The following is a 16,154-nucleotide window of genomic DNA, read 5'->3' on the forward strand; positions in this document are numbered from 1 at the left end:
CACTTTCTCTTCTATCAGGTTCAGTGTGTTCAGATTGATATTGAGGTCTTTGATCCATTTGGACTTTAGTTTTGTGCATGGTGATAGATATGGGTCTATTTTCATTGTTTTACAGGTTGACATCCAGTTGTGCCCCCACCATTTGTTGAAGATGCTTTCTTCCTTCCATTGTATACTTTTAGCTCCTTTATCGAAAATGAGGTGTTCATAGGGTTTTGTGTTAAAATCCAGGTCTTATTACGATTCCATTGGTCGTCTTCTCTGTTTTTATGCCAATACCACACTGTTTTCATTACTGTGGCTCTGTAATAGAGTTGAAGTCAGGGATGGTAATGCCTCCAGAAGTCCCTTTATTATATAAGATTGTTTTGGCTATCCTGGGGTTTTTGTTTTTCCATATAAAGTTGAGTATTGTCATCTCAAGATCTGTGAAGAATTTTGATGGGACCTTAATGGGGATTGCATTGAATCTATAAATTGCCTTTGGTAGAATTGCCATTTTTACTATGTTGATCCTCCCAATCCAAGAGCAAGGGAGATCCTTCCATTTTCTGGTATCCTCTTCAATTTCTTTCTTCAATGCCTTAAAGTTCTTGTTAAATAGATCTTTCACTTCCTTGGTTAGAGTTACCCCAAGATATTTTATGCTGTTTGTGGCTATCGTGAAAGGTGATGCTTGTCTGATTTCCTTCTCTGCTTCCATATCTTTTGTGTATTGGAAGGGCGACTGATTTTTTGGAGTTGATCTTGTATCCTACCACATTACTAAAGGTTTTATCAGCTGTAGGAATTCTTTGGTGGAGTTTTTTGTGGTCGCTTATGTACACTATCATATCATCTGCAAATAATGAAAGTTCAACCTCTTCCTTCCCAATTCGAATCACCTTATGTTGTCTTATTGCTATTGCTAGAACTTCAAGCACTATATTGAAGAGGTATGGAGAGAGTGGACAGCCTTGCCATGTTCCTGATTTTAGTGGGATGGCTTTGCATTTCTCTCCGTTTAGGTTGATGTTAGCTGTCGGTTTGCTGTAAATAGCTTTTATTGTATTTAGGTATGACCTTTGTATCCCTAATCTCTCCAAGACTTTTATCATAAAGGGATGTTGAATTTTGTCAAAAGCTTTTTCAGCATCTAATGAAATGATCATATGGGTTTTTTCTTTCAGTTTATTTATATGATGGATTACATTGATAGATTTTCGTATGTTGAACCAGCCCTGCATCTCTGGGATGAAGCCTACTTGATCATAATGGATAATTTTTCTAATGTGTTCTTGGATACATTTTGCCAGTATTTTGTTGAGGAATTTTGCGTTGATGTTCATGAGTGAGATTGGCCTGTAATTCTCTTTCTTGGTTGAGTCTTTGTGCGATTTTGGTATCAGAGTGACTGTGGCTTCATAAGAGGAATTTGGCAATGACTCCTCTGTTTCTATATTGTGAAGTACGTTAAGGAGTATAGGGATTAGGTCTTCTAGGAAGTTCTGGTAGAATTCCGCATTGGAACCATCTGGTCCTGGGCTTTTATTGGTAGGGAGGTTTTTGATAACAGCTTCTAATTCTTCGCGACTAACAGGTCTATTTAGATTGTTTGCCTGTTCCTGGTTTAACTTTGGTATATGGTATTTATCTAAAAACGTGTCCATTTCTTTGACATTTTCCAGTTTTGTGGCATACTGGCTAATGTAGTAAGATCTGATGCTTCTTTGAATTTCCTCTTTGTCTGTGGTTATGTCCCCCTTTTCATTTCTGATCTTATTAATTTGCATATTCTCTCCTTGCCATTTGATTAGTTTGGATAGGGTTTTGTCAATCTTCTTGATTTTCTCCAGGAACCAGCTTTTTGTTTCATTGATTCTTTGGATTGTTTTCTGTGTTTCTATTTTGTTGATTTCCGCCCTCAGTTTGATTATTTCCAGTCTTCTACTCCTCCTAGGTGAGTCTGCTTCTTTTTTTTCTAGAGCTTTCAGGTGGGCTGTTAAGTCTCCAATGTGTGCTTTCTCTGTTTTCTATAGGTGGGCACTTAGTGCTATGAACTTTCCTCTTAGGATTGCTTTCATAGTGTCCCATAAGTTTGAGTATGTTGTTTCTTTATTTTCATTGAATTCAGGAAAGACTTTAATTTCTTTATTTCTGCCTTGATCCAGGTGTGGTTCAGTAGTTGACTGTTCAGTTTCCATGAGTTTGTAGGCTTTCTGGGGGTAGCATTGTTGTTGAATTCTAACTTTCATCCATGGTGATCTGATAAGACGCAGGAGGTTACGAATATTTTTTTTGTAACTGGAAGTTTGCTTTGTTACCGAGTATGTGGTCAATTTTCGAGAAGGTTCCATGAGCTGCAGAGAAGAAGGTATATTCTTTCCTATTTGGGTGGAATGTTCTATAGATGTCTGTTAAGTCCATTTGCTTCATTACCTCCATTAATTCTCTTATTTCTCTGTTAGGTTTCTGTCTGATTGGCCTGTCCATTGGTGAGAGAGGAGTGTTGAAGTCTCCTACTATTAGTGTGTGCGGTTTGATGGCAGCCTTGAGTTTTAGTAATGTTTCTTTTACTTACATGGGTGCTTTTATAAGAGGGGCATAGATATTCAGGATTGAGACTTCATCCTGATGAATTGTTCCTGTTATGAGTATAAAATGTCCCTCTCCATCTTTTCTGATTGATTTAAGTTTGAAGTCAACTTTGTTAAAAATTAGTATGGCCACACCTGCTTGTTTCTTGGGTCCATTTGCTTGATAAGCCTTTTCCTAGCCCTTTACTCTGAGTAGGTGCCTGTCTTTGTGGTTGAGGTGTGTTTCTTGTAAACAGCAGAATGTTGGATCCTGTTTTCGTATCCAATCTCTTAGCCTGTGCCTTTTTATAGGTGAGTTGAGTCCATTGACATTAAGTGATATTAATGACCAGTGGTTCTTAACTCCGGTCACATTTTTAGTCATAGAGTTTGTGTGTTTCCCTTCTTTGATTCGTGTTGGTGAAGGGTCTCTAGATGTTTGTGTTATTGTGGTCATTGTTGGACTCCTTGGTTTGTGATTTTCCTTCTATTACTTTCTGTAAGGCTGGATTTGTGGCTACGTATTGTTTAAATTTGTTTTTATCCTGGAAAATGTTATTTTCTCCATTTATAGTGAACGAAAGCTTGGCTGGGTATAGTAGTCTGAGCTTGCATCCATGTTCTCTTAGTTTCTGCAGTACATCTATCCAGGACCTTCTGGCTTTCATGGTTTCCATAGAGAAGTCAGGTGTAAGTCTGATAGGTTTACCTTTATATGTAACTTGACCGTTTTCCTTTGTAGTTCTTAATATTCTTTCTTTATTCTGTATGTTTTCTGTTGTGATTATTATACGGCTTTCTGTATGCTTCTTGAACCTTCAAAGGAATATCTTTCTTTAGGTTGGGAAAGTTTTCTTCTATAATTGTATTAAATATGTTTTCTGGACCATTGAGCTGTACTTCTTCTTCTATCCCAATTATTCTTAGGTTTGGTCTTTTTATTGTTTCCCAGATTTCCTGAATGTTTTGTGATATGAATTTGTTGGTTTTGCTGTTTTCTTTGATCAGTGTGTTTATTTTCTCTATGGTATCTTCAGTGTCTGACATTCTTTCTTCTATCTCTTGTAATCTGTTGGTAGTACTTGTCTCTGTAGTTCCTGTTCATTTACCCAGATTTTCCATCTCCATCCTTCCCTCGGTTTGTGTTTTCTTCATTACTTCCATTTCAATCTTCAAGTCTGAACCGCTTTCCTTACCTGTTTGATTGCTTTTTCTTGTTTCTCTTGGTTTTCTTGGGTATCTTTGAGCGATTTATTCATTTCCTCTACCTTTTTGTTTGTAATCTCTAATTGTTTATGGCAGTTTTTCACCTCCTGTTTAAGGTCTTCTATTATTTTCATATAGTTCACTTTTGAGTCGATTTCTTCTAATTCTTCTGGAGTAGGGTGTACAATTCTTATTTCGGGATCCCTGGATTCTGGTGATGTCATGTTGCCTTTCAGGTTGTTGGAGGAATTCTTGCATTGGAGCCTTCCCATCTCTTCCTTCAAATGAAGCCAAGAGAGGCCTGGTGTCTTGGTCCAGTCTTTGCTGTGACTGACTCTCTGGGTGTATGTCTTCAGTGTAGAAGCAGGAACAGTTCCCGTCCAGATGGAACTCCTCAGCACCAAAACAAGGACGCCTGGTAGTCCAATGATCCGGGGACAAAAGGAAGAACAGAACGGGGCCGGCAGGGCGGTATCCAGAAGAGCACAGGACACCCTGCCACACAAGCTGAAGGTGCGCGTGCTCCCTTTCCGGGGGTTCTTGAGGCCTGCCCCGTAGGTAGGCGCTCACCGCTCTGGGTGGGTAGCCTTAGTCTAGGAGCATAAAACTGTTCCTGAGCAAAGAATCTTGCAGAAAACCCAGATTTGGGGAGAGGGGTGTGTGTAAGAAAGACAGCCCTGCAGAAGGAGCTGAAGGATGGGTGTTGTGCTCTCTTCCGGGACAATCCGCCCCTGGATAGCACACACTCACCCGTCCAGATGGGACTCCTCAGCACCTAAACAGGGCCGCCTGGTAGCCCAATGATCCGGGGACAAAAGGATGAACGGAGCAGGCAGGGCGGTATCCAGAAGAGCTCAGGAGACCCTGGCGCACAAGCTGGAGGTGCGCGTGCTCCCTTTCCAGGGATCCTTGAGGCCTGCCCCGTAGGTAGGCACTCACTGCTCTGGGTGGGTAGCCTTAGTGTAGGAGCAGAAAACTGTTCCAGAGCAAAGGACCTTGCAGAAAACCCAGACTTGGGGGGGGGGGAAGGTCGTGTTTTATTGATTGTTGTATTGTTTTCTTTGTTTTTATTTTGTTTATTTTTGCTCTTAATTTGATTATTTCTTGCCATCTAGTTCTCTTAGGTCAGTTTGCTTCTTTTTCTTCTAAAATTTTCAAATGTTCTTTTAATTCACTAGTGCCCGAACCTGCAGAGGTCTCTGGTTCCTGCCCACTACATTGAAGGTCCCAGATTCATACCCTGACCCTCAGAGTTCCTGGCTCAGGACCAGTTTCTGGGAGGTCCCATATTCACACCTGGACCTGCAGGTGTTCTGGTTCAGGTTTACTCCATCGAAGATACAGACTTACTCCCAGTCCTGCAGAGGTCACTGAATCCTGCCTATCTCCTCATAGGTCCCAGACTCATTTCCTGAACCCGTAGAGGTCTCTGGCTCTGGCACACTCCCTCAGCATTTGCTCTGGTTGCTCTGCTGTACCTGCTCCTGTGGAGTTCACTGTCTCAGGTCTGCTCTGGCCTAGGTCGCTGGTTCCGTCCTGCTCCTGTAGAGTTCGCCATCCCAGTTCCACACTCTAGCCCAGGTTGTTGACTCAGTCCTGTGCTTATGAAGTTAGCTGTCTCAGGTCTCCCTGGCAAGGATTTTTAGTACTGATCAGATATGCACCCCTCCCCAACACTGGCTGCCTATGACTTAAGAAATATAGTGTGTGTGTGTGTGTGTGTGTGTGTGTGTGTGGTATGTATAGATCAGTTCATCAGATGAAACAGACATTCACGGTGTCGTCAAAGCGAAAATCCACAAAAGTAATTTGCTGCAGAACATGCATACTTTAAGTTGATACATGGCCGTCATCTCACACCAGTTGTCTAAAAGGGATTGCAGAGACACATTTTTGAGCGGGAGGAGTAAAACAGGTGTGCATGAGATTTCCTCTTTCTATGTTATTATTTGCCGTGGAACGTGAATATATTTTTCCTTTATTTCTGTGTTAACATGGAAGACTGTTCAGGTAGTTAGTGGTGATTGGTTATACATGAGAAAAAGGAGATAGCCAGTAAGAAAATGTTGAGCAGATTCTTGTTTCATTCACAGACTCCATCTAAAAAAAATTGAAATCAGCACCGTTGCCAGTAACTACCACCTGGAAGTTAATCCTAGGTAAACTGCTACTAAATATTTTTAGAAAAGTAGTAGGAATTACATTTTTAGCAAAAGCAAAAAAAATAGTTTACACTCCTTGTCCTCCAGCTTAGAGTTATTTTTTGAAATATTGCTGTACGTTTGGAAGCTTGGTCCACAGAGCAGATTAAAGTAAAGCTGGTTGCTTGACCCACAGCCTGTGCTGTCACTGAAGTCTGCTCGCTCTGCAGAGCTCACAGTTTGCAGTTCCTTGCATGAGTTCTGTTGAGCTATCCTGACTCTTTCAGTGTTGGTGAGCATAAACAAAGCTGTCTAAAAAGTCAATCCTGTCTGGAATAAGTATCAGATACTGAGTGTGGGCCACCATCCTTCCTTGGTATATTTTTTGTTTTGCTGAGTTCCAGGGATGCATCTGCCTCTGTTTCTCCAGCTCTGAGTTTTATGAGCGTCTTTTTACATGGTTTCTGGAGCTGAACTCAGGTCTTCATGCTCCAAAGTTAGATTAGCATGTTTGTCCATTACATTTATGGTTACGTGAAAAGTAATTATTTTCTTAGAACTATGAATTCAGTGTGATTATTTTCTATTGACCATCTTTAACAAAACATAAAAAAAATAATAGGTTTTTTTGTAGTGTTTGAAGGCAGGAGGCCAGAGAGGGTTTTTCTATGTTTGGGGCTTAGGTGTTTCTGTGTTTTTTCTTCAGAAAGTCGGGACCCATATTTCCTACCACTCTACATTCTTGTCCTTGTCTCTCCTGTTCTGCTCACTAGGCTCCCACTGCTGGGCTCTGCATGGAGCAATCCTCTTAGCAGGAAGTGCCTTTGTTCCAGAACCACCTACTTGCTCCATTCCCACTGTGTCAGGGTCTCATGTTCTCAGCCACAGATTGGGCCCTGTGGGGCCTGCTCCTGCTTATGGCTTCTGCATTCTCACTGGCTGTGATCCTGTGTGTCCTGTGGGCAGTCTGTGGTTTCACATTCTCACAGCTTGGACAAGTGTTGTTGATTTGTCTTTTGACTCCAACTCAGGCATGATGTGTCTTTGTCTTTGTTCTTTTTATGGAAATGGGAATGGAGTTTGACTTTTCACCCCCTGCCCACTCACAGTTCCTGAACCTCTTAAGGCTGTCTGGTCCTCGATTGCAGCCAGATGCAATTTTCCTGTATGTCTTCCCAGATTCTCCTGTTGACTGTACCCATTGGCTATGACTCTTGCATCAGAGATTTTCAAAGTATTAACAAATTCTTTGAGTTTATAGCATAGATCAGCACATCCTTGTCTTGCAACTTTGTTATGATAAAAGCTGAGATGAAGTGAGAAGTCCTAATTTAACTTCATTTTGACCAGGGTTTCTTAGTCTTGTTTGATTATAACATTTTAAATAACATGATTCTGCCTTTGCAGAGGTGAAAGTAGAATATCAGCCATCTATTTAGGACGTCACACCTATTAATGAGGACACGGTAGAGGCAGATGGGGACTTAACGCTTGAGTGCCCTCCAGTTGTAGCTGGTTTGTTTCTTTTTGACCCAGTGGTATTATTGACAAAGGTGGACAAACTCACAAAGGATGCTCAGCATGCCTTGCGCAGAACCATGGAGAAGTACATGTCCACCTGTAGGCTGATCTTGTGTTGCAATTCCACATCTAAGGTGATCCCCCCGATCTGCCATAGGTGCCTGGCAATTTGTGTGCTTGCTCCCAGCATTGATGACGTTAGTCATGTTAAGCTTTCCAGAAATATCTTAGCTCAAATTTTGTTTTCTAAAACAAGGTGAAGCATATCAGCCATTTAAGGGCAGCTGCAGACAGATCCAAAGGTCAGCCATTAGTAGGTGTACAGAGTGATGTGTTTACTGGTGAATACAAATATAAACCATGTTCTCTTGCATCTATCTTTTAGCAAATGAGTGTTATGAATTCAGTGCCTAAGGACTGATGAAGTATTTAATGTCTTCTACCTTAAGCTGATTTAGTTTGTCATAGGGGAAATGGGAGCATAGGGGACATAGAGAACGCGAGAATCCCTGGTTCCTTTGTGGGAGTCAGTGCACCGTTTTCCCTTTCATCTTAACAGCTGTCAATAACATGTACTAGTTTCCCAGTAGACAGCGCTCACTCATAATAGACAGTGAAGACTGTGTACAGCAGCAGCACATGGCGTCCTGTAGGAGGCAGCAGCACTGTGAAAGGCTCCACAGCGATGCGGACAGACGTTAGACATTGGCTCATGTGCTTTCCTCCTTGTTGATTTGTCTTCCAGATTTGCAGTGTGTTATCCAGTGTCTGCAAGAAGGAGGGTCTGGCTCTTCCTTCGGAACTGGCTCACAGGCTGGCAGAGAAGTCCTGCAGGAACCTCAGGAAAGCCTTACTGATGTGTGAAGCTTGCAGAGTGCAGCAGTGAGTGGGGCCGTCACACAGGGAGCATCTGGAGCATGACGATGTGTGGTTAATGTATTTTCTCTGGTGTCATAGATACCCTTTTACTGAAGACCACGAAATCCCCGAGACAGACTGGGAGGTGCATCTGAGGGAGACTGCAAATGCTACCGTCAGTCAGCAGACTCCACAGAGGTAACAGCATAGGGGAGGCACACGGCATTTACAATAATTCCCGAGCTTTAGTGTGGGAGGTCCTTCTGCCTATATGTTGCTTTTATTGGTTAATGAATGAAGAAATTGGCCCGGCCTGATAGGGCAGAGGAGAACTAGGTGGGGAAACTAAATGGAATGCTGGGAGAGAGAAGGGCAGAGGAGAAGTACGTGGGGAGAACTAAAAGGAATGCTGGGAGAAAGAAGGGCAGAGGAGAACTAGGTGGGGAGAACTGAATGGAATGCTGGGAGAAAGAAGGGCAGAGGAGAACTAGGTGGGGAAACTAAATGGAATGCTGGGAGAAAGAAGGGCAGAGGAGAAGTAGGTGGGGAGAACTAAATGGAACGCTGGGAGAGAGAAGGGCAGAGGAGAAGTAGGTGGGGAGAACTAAATGGAATGCTGGGAGAAAGAAGGGCAGAGGAGAACTAGGTGGGGAAACTAAATGGAATGCTGGGAGAAAGAAGGGCAGAGGAGAAGTAGGTGGGGAAACTAAATGGAATGCTGGGAGAAAGAAGGGCAGAGGAGAAGTAGGTGGGGAGAACTAAATGGAATGCTGGGAGAAAGAAGGGCAGAGGAGAAGTAGGTGGGGAGAACTGAATGGAATGCTGGGAGAAAAAAGGGCAGATTGGAGAGAAGCCAGGCAGCCTCTGGAGCCAGGTGGAACTTTTCCCGGTGAGTCACAGCCTCGAGACGACACACAGATTAGTAGAAATGGTTTAAATTAATATGTGAGAGTTAGCTAGTAAGAAGCTAGAGCTAATGGGCCAAGCAGTGATTTGATTAATGCATCTTTTGTGTGATTATTTCGGGGCTACGTGGCAGGGAACTAACTAGCGGCCTCCTGGCAACAGAGCCTCATTTGAAAGGGGAAAAAATTGCATGTAAGACCTGAAATATAGTGAACCTAAGTAGTTAGTGCGTATAGTTTATGCTTTTCTTCAATATGTTAGCATGTAAAATTGAACTTTATTCATCTCTTTTTCCCCACAGAAAGTAGCTTAGTTTTATTGCACAGCATAAAGTGCCTAGTGTGTTCAGGCTGAAAGAACAATTGTCATTGTTGTAATTGATTTGTCATTGATGTGGAATGTGCTAGAGAGACCCTGAGCTTCCAGCTTGAGAGCTAACTTAGCCAAATGTTTCTCTCTTGGAGATACTGTTTGTTGTCCTGCAAGGGCACTTGTGCTTTGGTGCAGAGATCAAAGAGATTGTACGATATGGGTCCAGAACTACAAGACACTGCTCATGCCCAAGGACAGGATCTGTGGTGAGAAATACGAAGTACTTAGAAAGCATCGTTGTGCCACACTCCAAAGCTGTTTCCTTTCACGTCTGTGGGTTTCTAACTCAGTAGTGGACAGGACTGAAATGTCTCAGCCACTAGTTGTTTCTTTTATGGCAGCTTAACTAAGACAGGCTCCATAGCTCTGAATAAACATGACAGTTTTGAGGTCCCCTGCTGTTGCAGTGTGGCATTTCCTCAGCCTCACTGAAGCGCAGCCTCATCCTTGCCCGTCACAGCTGAGAAGCAAGCCGCCTTGAGCCCTAGGGGGAGTAGATCATTTTTAGGGTGCAGAATAGACTTGAGTGCAGCCATGAGAGCCTGAGTGTCCGTGGTTTAGATGAACACAGTGGTGAGAGGAGTGTGTGTTTCTAGGTAGCTATCTGATGAGTTAGGGTTCCGGAGATTCTTCTGTCAGTTAGTGCAGGTGGTTAGTGAGACCTTGTGCTGGTGCTGTGCTGAACTCTGTGTGTGACCGAGAGAGGAGTTTGAACCTGTGCTTTTAAGAAAGAACTTCTAAATCCCTGTCTGGATTCACCTGCAGTGGAGCATCTGCAGTAGCTTATTCAGAACCCTGGACAGTTGTTTTTTTCTTGGTAATGCATTGTAGAAAGACAAAGACAGTTGTTTTCTGAGTTTAGGGAATATCGTTGTTTATTCTTGTTCTGACATGCAGTATGTGCATTTCCGTCCCACCCTCCTGAAAATGCCATGAGGGGAGCCTGAGTTAGGGACTCGGGTTTGCACTCGTATTGGCTTATCCTGGTTGTGGTTATCTCTGCCTGTCCCTTCGGTGAAGGTCAGCTTTGTGTCCCTGCTGTAGTTTATAGACTAGGTTCATACTTCATGCTGACATTACCTCATCTCTTGTGTGATTGACTGGAGACAGGCCAGTCTTTTCACAGCCTCTCTGTAGATACTTTAAGCATAAAATTCTAAGCTGCATAAAAAGAGTACTTGATTCATTAGTAGAGTGAGTGTATTTAGTTTCTGGTGTGAACGAGCTCAAGTTCCATATTTCAAGTTCTTAATTTCTTTTTTTTCTTCTTAATTTTTATTATTCTGCTTATTTGTGTGTGTGTGTGTGTATGTGTCCATGTTTGTTTTTACACGCGTGTACTTGCTCATAAGCGCACACAGCCATAAGTGTGTCTCTGTAGCGATCAGAGGACGGCTTCCAGGAATCATTTTGGCCCTTCACCATGGGTTCTTGGCAATCAGACTCAGGTTATTAGATTTGTAATACAAGCAGATTACCTCTCAAACCATCTCTTAGGCCCCTGAAATCTTGATTTCTCTTCAGTACTATTGTGTGTGATACAATGAGGAGCCCTTATTATAAATAGCTACTGTTAAAATGAATGGAAAAAACTTACAAAAACTGAACTGGTCCTTGTCCCTGGTGGATTATCCTAGGAAGCTGAGGCAGAAAGAGTGCTACCAGTTCAAAGCTGGCATGAGCTACATGAGGCCCAGGCGAGTTGGGCTACAGAATGAGACTGTTTGAGAAGACACTGAAGAGGGTGTACTGGGGCAGTCTCTCATTGGTACAGCACAAGTCAGGCAGCTTCTGTCTAGAGCTGTGTGATAAATCAAGTAAGAAACTTGACCTTACCAGCTGGGTCATTAAAATTGTTCCTTTTTTATCACAAAGTGCAACTCCTTTTTTTTTTTTTAGGCTCCTTGAAGTCCGCGGGAGGCTCTATGAGCTTCTCACTCACTGTATTCCTCCTGAGATGATAATGAAGGTAAATGGCCCTGTTTGACATCTTGAACATTCCTAGCTATAACCTGACACCAGTCCTGTGATCACAGCGCTTTTGTAATGCTAAGGTACGTCATCATCAGTTTTAGCATTTCAGTAATTCTACAGATGTATTCTTCCTGTGTGCCAGGCACCCTTAGAGGACCACAGAAGACGGCAGGGAAGACCTCAGTTGTGATGCTGTGTTCATGGGAGTGACACGGGAGACAAGTGAAGAATATTTCCTAATGCTTTGAGTCTTTAAAGAAAGGAAGGTGAAATAATAATAATAAAGAGCCGAGTTATGCACAGCCATGGTCGGCTGCTCAGGGAAAGGTTTTTTCCAGCTGACACTCAGCACTAAGGATGGAACTGTATAAGTGGATGGGAAACCGGTGTTCCAGGGAAGACGTGGTGTACGTGGAGAAATGAGGCCGAGGATGTACTTCCAGTCTAGACTTTGTAGGATCACTCTGCTGGTCGCTTAGCTAAATTTACTGATTTCAGGCATTAGGGAATTTGCAGTTTGATTCTATTGAAATTGCACAGTAATGTGAACAAACTCACATGATCCAGAATACAAGGTCGTCCTTGCTATATAGGTGTTATTAATGCTTTGAATAAACTTGTTCCTTTCACCTAGTAACAAGTGCTGTGTGCATGTGTGTGTATGTGTGTGCGTGTGTGTGTGTTTAGTAGTGTGTAATCTGTTCACTGTACTGCGTCTCATTCAATAGCATAGGCTAAATGACCCTGTCAGTTTTTTGAAGATGGCCTTTATTGGTGCAACTTTGAATTGTTATTAATGTAATGAATACGGCAGTAACTCTCTTGGTTCTTAGGTCTTTGTACCCTTGTGCAAATGCACACAGTTGCTCTCAACTTATGAGGGTTTTTTGTTTTTTTTTCTTTTTTTTTCTGATAAACCCATAATAAGTTGAACATGTCATGCAAATGACGTAGCCAGATCTGGTGGCCACTTGGATGAGGTAGAAGGATCTCTTGAGCACATCAGCCTGGGATATAGTGAGACCTTGTCTGAAAGAACAAAAGAGCATTTAGTGTATCTTACTTACCCATCAGACAGCACAGGTCAGTGATAATGTGCTGCAGATATGGTCTGTCGCCATCAGGATCATGTGACTGGTGTGATTCCCTACATGGTGCCACCTTCGCAAGAGAATGTTATACTGCATATTTCTAGCCTGGAAAAAGATCAAAATCTAAGATACAATTTACTTTTTTAACCACTTATTTTAGTTTTTGAGATTATAATATAATTATCCCTTTTCTTTTTCCTCACTCTAATCCATTCCCTATAAATTCATGGCTACTTTTTCATTAATTATTTACAAATACACACACACACATATTTCTGTGTGTGTACATGTGTATTCCTAAATACATAGGTACAGTTTGCTCAGTCTGTAAAATGTCGGTTATATCAAGATACATTTTCTTCTGCATGTTTCTTCCACATCATCAATAAAGGAAACAAAGCAAACCAAAACAAAAATCGATCCTTTAATTCAGACTGTTGCAAGGGACTTTCTGTGTTTGGAATTTTGAAAGCCTTGATTAAGTGCCAGGTTTTATTGTATACATGGTGTTTTTGGCTTTGTTGAAAACTGCTGATTCGTACAAAAAAGTAACAGATATATACATATATATACACATATATACATACATGTAAGTATATATGCCTACATACAGGTGAAACCTGCATGTAGTGAAACCTTAAATTACTTCCTCCACAATAAATGCTAAATACAATATAGAGATTGAATCATGGTAAACAATGGTGTTTGTAGCACTGTCTGTTATTGGTATCAAGTGGGGTCAAGTAGAGTCAGTGACTAATCCTTGTGAAATCATTTTAAAGATTTCTGCACAGTATCCCTCAGCCCTTCCTCTTGTGATTCTCCTTGTGCTGTTCAATGAGAGAAAGAGAATAAAGCCCTTGCCATGGACAGATACACAATGAGCCACTACAACACATTATTAAGACAGCCTACAAAAGGCATAGATTCAGACTCACACATAGGACAGGATAAAAATGGATGACACCTGATGAGTGAATCAGACCGTTTAAATCTGGAGATGCTCCTGGTCAGATGACACAAAGAAGACATGATTTACTGATTTCTCTCCATAGTGCACTGTTGAAAGGAGCTGTGGGGCTGCGTTTTTGCCACCCAACTCCTGACTACCTGGCTAGCTTATGACCCAAAATAATGACACACAAACTGTATTCATATAAACACTGCTTGGCCCATTTCTATTAATGTGTGTAGCCCACGAGGTGCACTTACCAGGAAGATTCTAGCCTATGTCCATCCTGGGTCTGAGCTCATGACATCTGCCCTGGAGAGCAGTGGCATGGTGTCTGTCTGAGGCATCTTACCTCACTTCCTCTTTCTCCCAGCATTCTGTTCTGTTTACTCTACCCACCTATGTTCTAACCTATCAGGGCCAAGCAGTTTATTAATTAATCAATGATCTTCCTCCATCAGTGCACCTATGCATTATAGGTGACAGTGAGTATATTAATAATGTGTTTAAACTTATTATTTTGTTTTCCTGTGTGAGAAATGCTAAAGGAACTAAATATTTGTAATATATCTTTATAGAAGAGTGGTTGGAAAGAAAATGTAAGTCAGAAATTGGGGGTGAATTTTATGTAATCTTCTTATGGATGTTGCAACACACATACACACACAGACACAGACAAACACAGACACATACACAGATATATTGTAAAAACGTGTTTTCATGCAATTATGAAAAAAATAAAAGAAACTACTGGTAACAGTTAACCTCTTACATGATACTGCCCTGAATTGATCACTAGCAAACAGATATAACTAAAAATCACCTGTATTTTTCAAGCTTGTACAGATACTGTGTAAACCATCTACAAACACTTTAGAATTACATTCTTAGGTTCTTGGGCTCCTTCTTTACCCATCCCCACAACTTTCATACAGAGCACTTATGTTTCAGTATAAGGATGGTTCCTAAAAGTAGAATCATCACGTGAATTACGGTAAGCACAGTATCTACTTTTTATGCATATCAGTGTATATGAGTCCATAAGAATGTGTCATAGCATACTGGGATAACTAGCTTCATGGTTAATGAACACTGTCTAGTGCTGATACATTTTGAACTCTAATGCTTCCATTAAAATAATCCAAAAATAGGTATAGTTCTCTCAAAATTTCCATCATGAATAACCGCATTTTGACTCGAAATCGCTTTCAATTGTGCTTCATCCCATTCCACAGCTTCCATCTAAGTAGCAACTCCATCTTTGTGAACCTGGCCAGTGAAAAGAAAGTGAAGTTCATGATTAGCTCTATAGAATTCTGATCTACATTTGAGTTCAGCTTTCCTTACCACATTTTTGCTTTGCCTTGGTTGAGCACAACAAATGTAACTTCACTGCTGAGCAGACCACTTGAACTCAGCAAGGGAGAAACTCATTTTAATCTCTCTTGTTTTTATGAGTATCTGTGGAACCAAGCCAGGAGCAAATACTCTCTTAATTTCTGTGTTTCTGTAGATGGTGAGTGTGCGTGTAGCAGGTGAATGGTGTCTGTTGATAATTTTAAAGCAAGTTCCTCAAGAAAGAATCCAGGAGCTACAAGGACACATCATTTTCCCTGAGACAGAAGAGAGGGCTGATTCTACAGTAAGTATGTCTCTGCTCAGAGACTATGCTCAATTTCTTCTGCAAAGGTTATATATTTATGTTGCACATCTTTACTTCTCTGTTTCTTATAGTCTAGTCTATGGAGTTTATTTTGACTGACATTTGCTTGCTTGTACTTCTTATGAAAGTTATTAATTTATATTGTTTACACAGTGTGAATTTACCTCCATTTTGTTCTTGCCTGCTCATTTTTTTGGACATATACCCTCAGTTAACTGATGATATTCATCACTGGAAATTCCATTGTGACATAGGAATGTTCTAACTTACTGATGCCCATTTCCTCTATAGACTAGCTCATATCCTCATATAAAGACAGTAAATGCAAATGTATGGCAAGGCTTACATCTGAGGGCTCTGTTTGTTACTGACTTAGAAAAATGCATATTAAATCACCCAAAATGAAGTGTTTAGCATAACTCTTTCAGTTATGTAGAATTAGAAATGTCATATTCTTTTTGTTCTTTTTTTTGCTCTTTTAACTTTTTTTTATTGAGAAAAGGAAAAAAAAGTTTCCGCCTCCTCCCAGCCTCCCATTTCCTTCCCCCTCCTCCCAGCCTCCTCTCCCTCCCCCACTCTTTTCCCCCTCCCTGTCCAGTCCAAAGAGCAGTCATGGTTTCCTGCCCTGTGGAGAGTCCAAGATCCACCCCCCTCTGTCCATATCAAGCAAGGTGAACATCCAAACTCTCTAGGCTCCCACAAAGCCAGAACAGTGAGTAGGATCAAAACCCCGTGCCATTGTCCTTGGCTTCTCATCAGCCCTCATTGTTTGCCATGTTCAGAGAGTCTGGTTTTATCCCATGCTTTTTCAGTCACAGTCCAGCTGGACTTGGTGAGCTCCCAATAGATCAGCCCCACTGTCTCAGTGGGTGGGTGCACCTCTCGTGGTCCTGACTTCCTTGCTCATGTTCTCCC

At 41.6% G+C, this 16,154-nt stretch overlaps 1 protein-coding gene across 1 annotated transcript in view; it reads left to right on the forward strand.

The window, feature by feature from the left end:
- The window catches only part of LOC142847606 (replication factor C subunit 3-like), a 52,036-nt gene that overhangs the window by 15,213 nt on the left and 20,669 nt on the right, over positions 1-16,154 (forward strand). The window contains exons 7-10 of the mRNA XM_075968424.1: positions 4,118-4,274; positions 8,169-8,305; positions 8,381-8,479; positions 11,459-11,528. Of these exons, the coding sequence (XP_075824539.1) occupies positions 4,118-4,274; positions 8,169-8,305; positions 8,381-8,479; positions 11,459-11,528 (463 nt within the window). The remainder of the gene's footprint in view (positions 1-4,117; positions 4,275-8,168; positions 8,306-8,380; positions 8,480-11,458; positions 11,529-16,154) is intronic.

The sequence above is a fragment of the Microtus pennsylvanicus genome, chromosome 1, assembly GCF_037038515.1.
Source record: "Microtus pennsylvanicus isolate mMicPen1 chromosome 1, mMicPen1.hap1, whole genome shotgun sequence".
NCBI lineage: Eukaryota > Metazoa > Chordata > Mammalia > Rodentia > Cricetidae > Microtus > Microtus pennsylvanicus.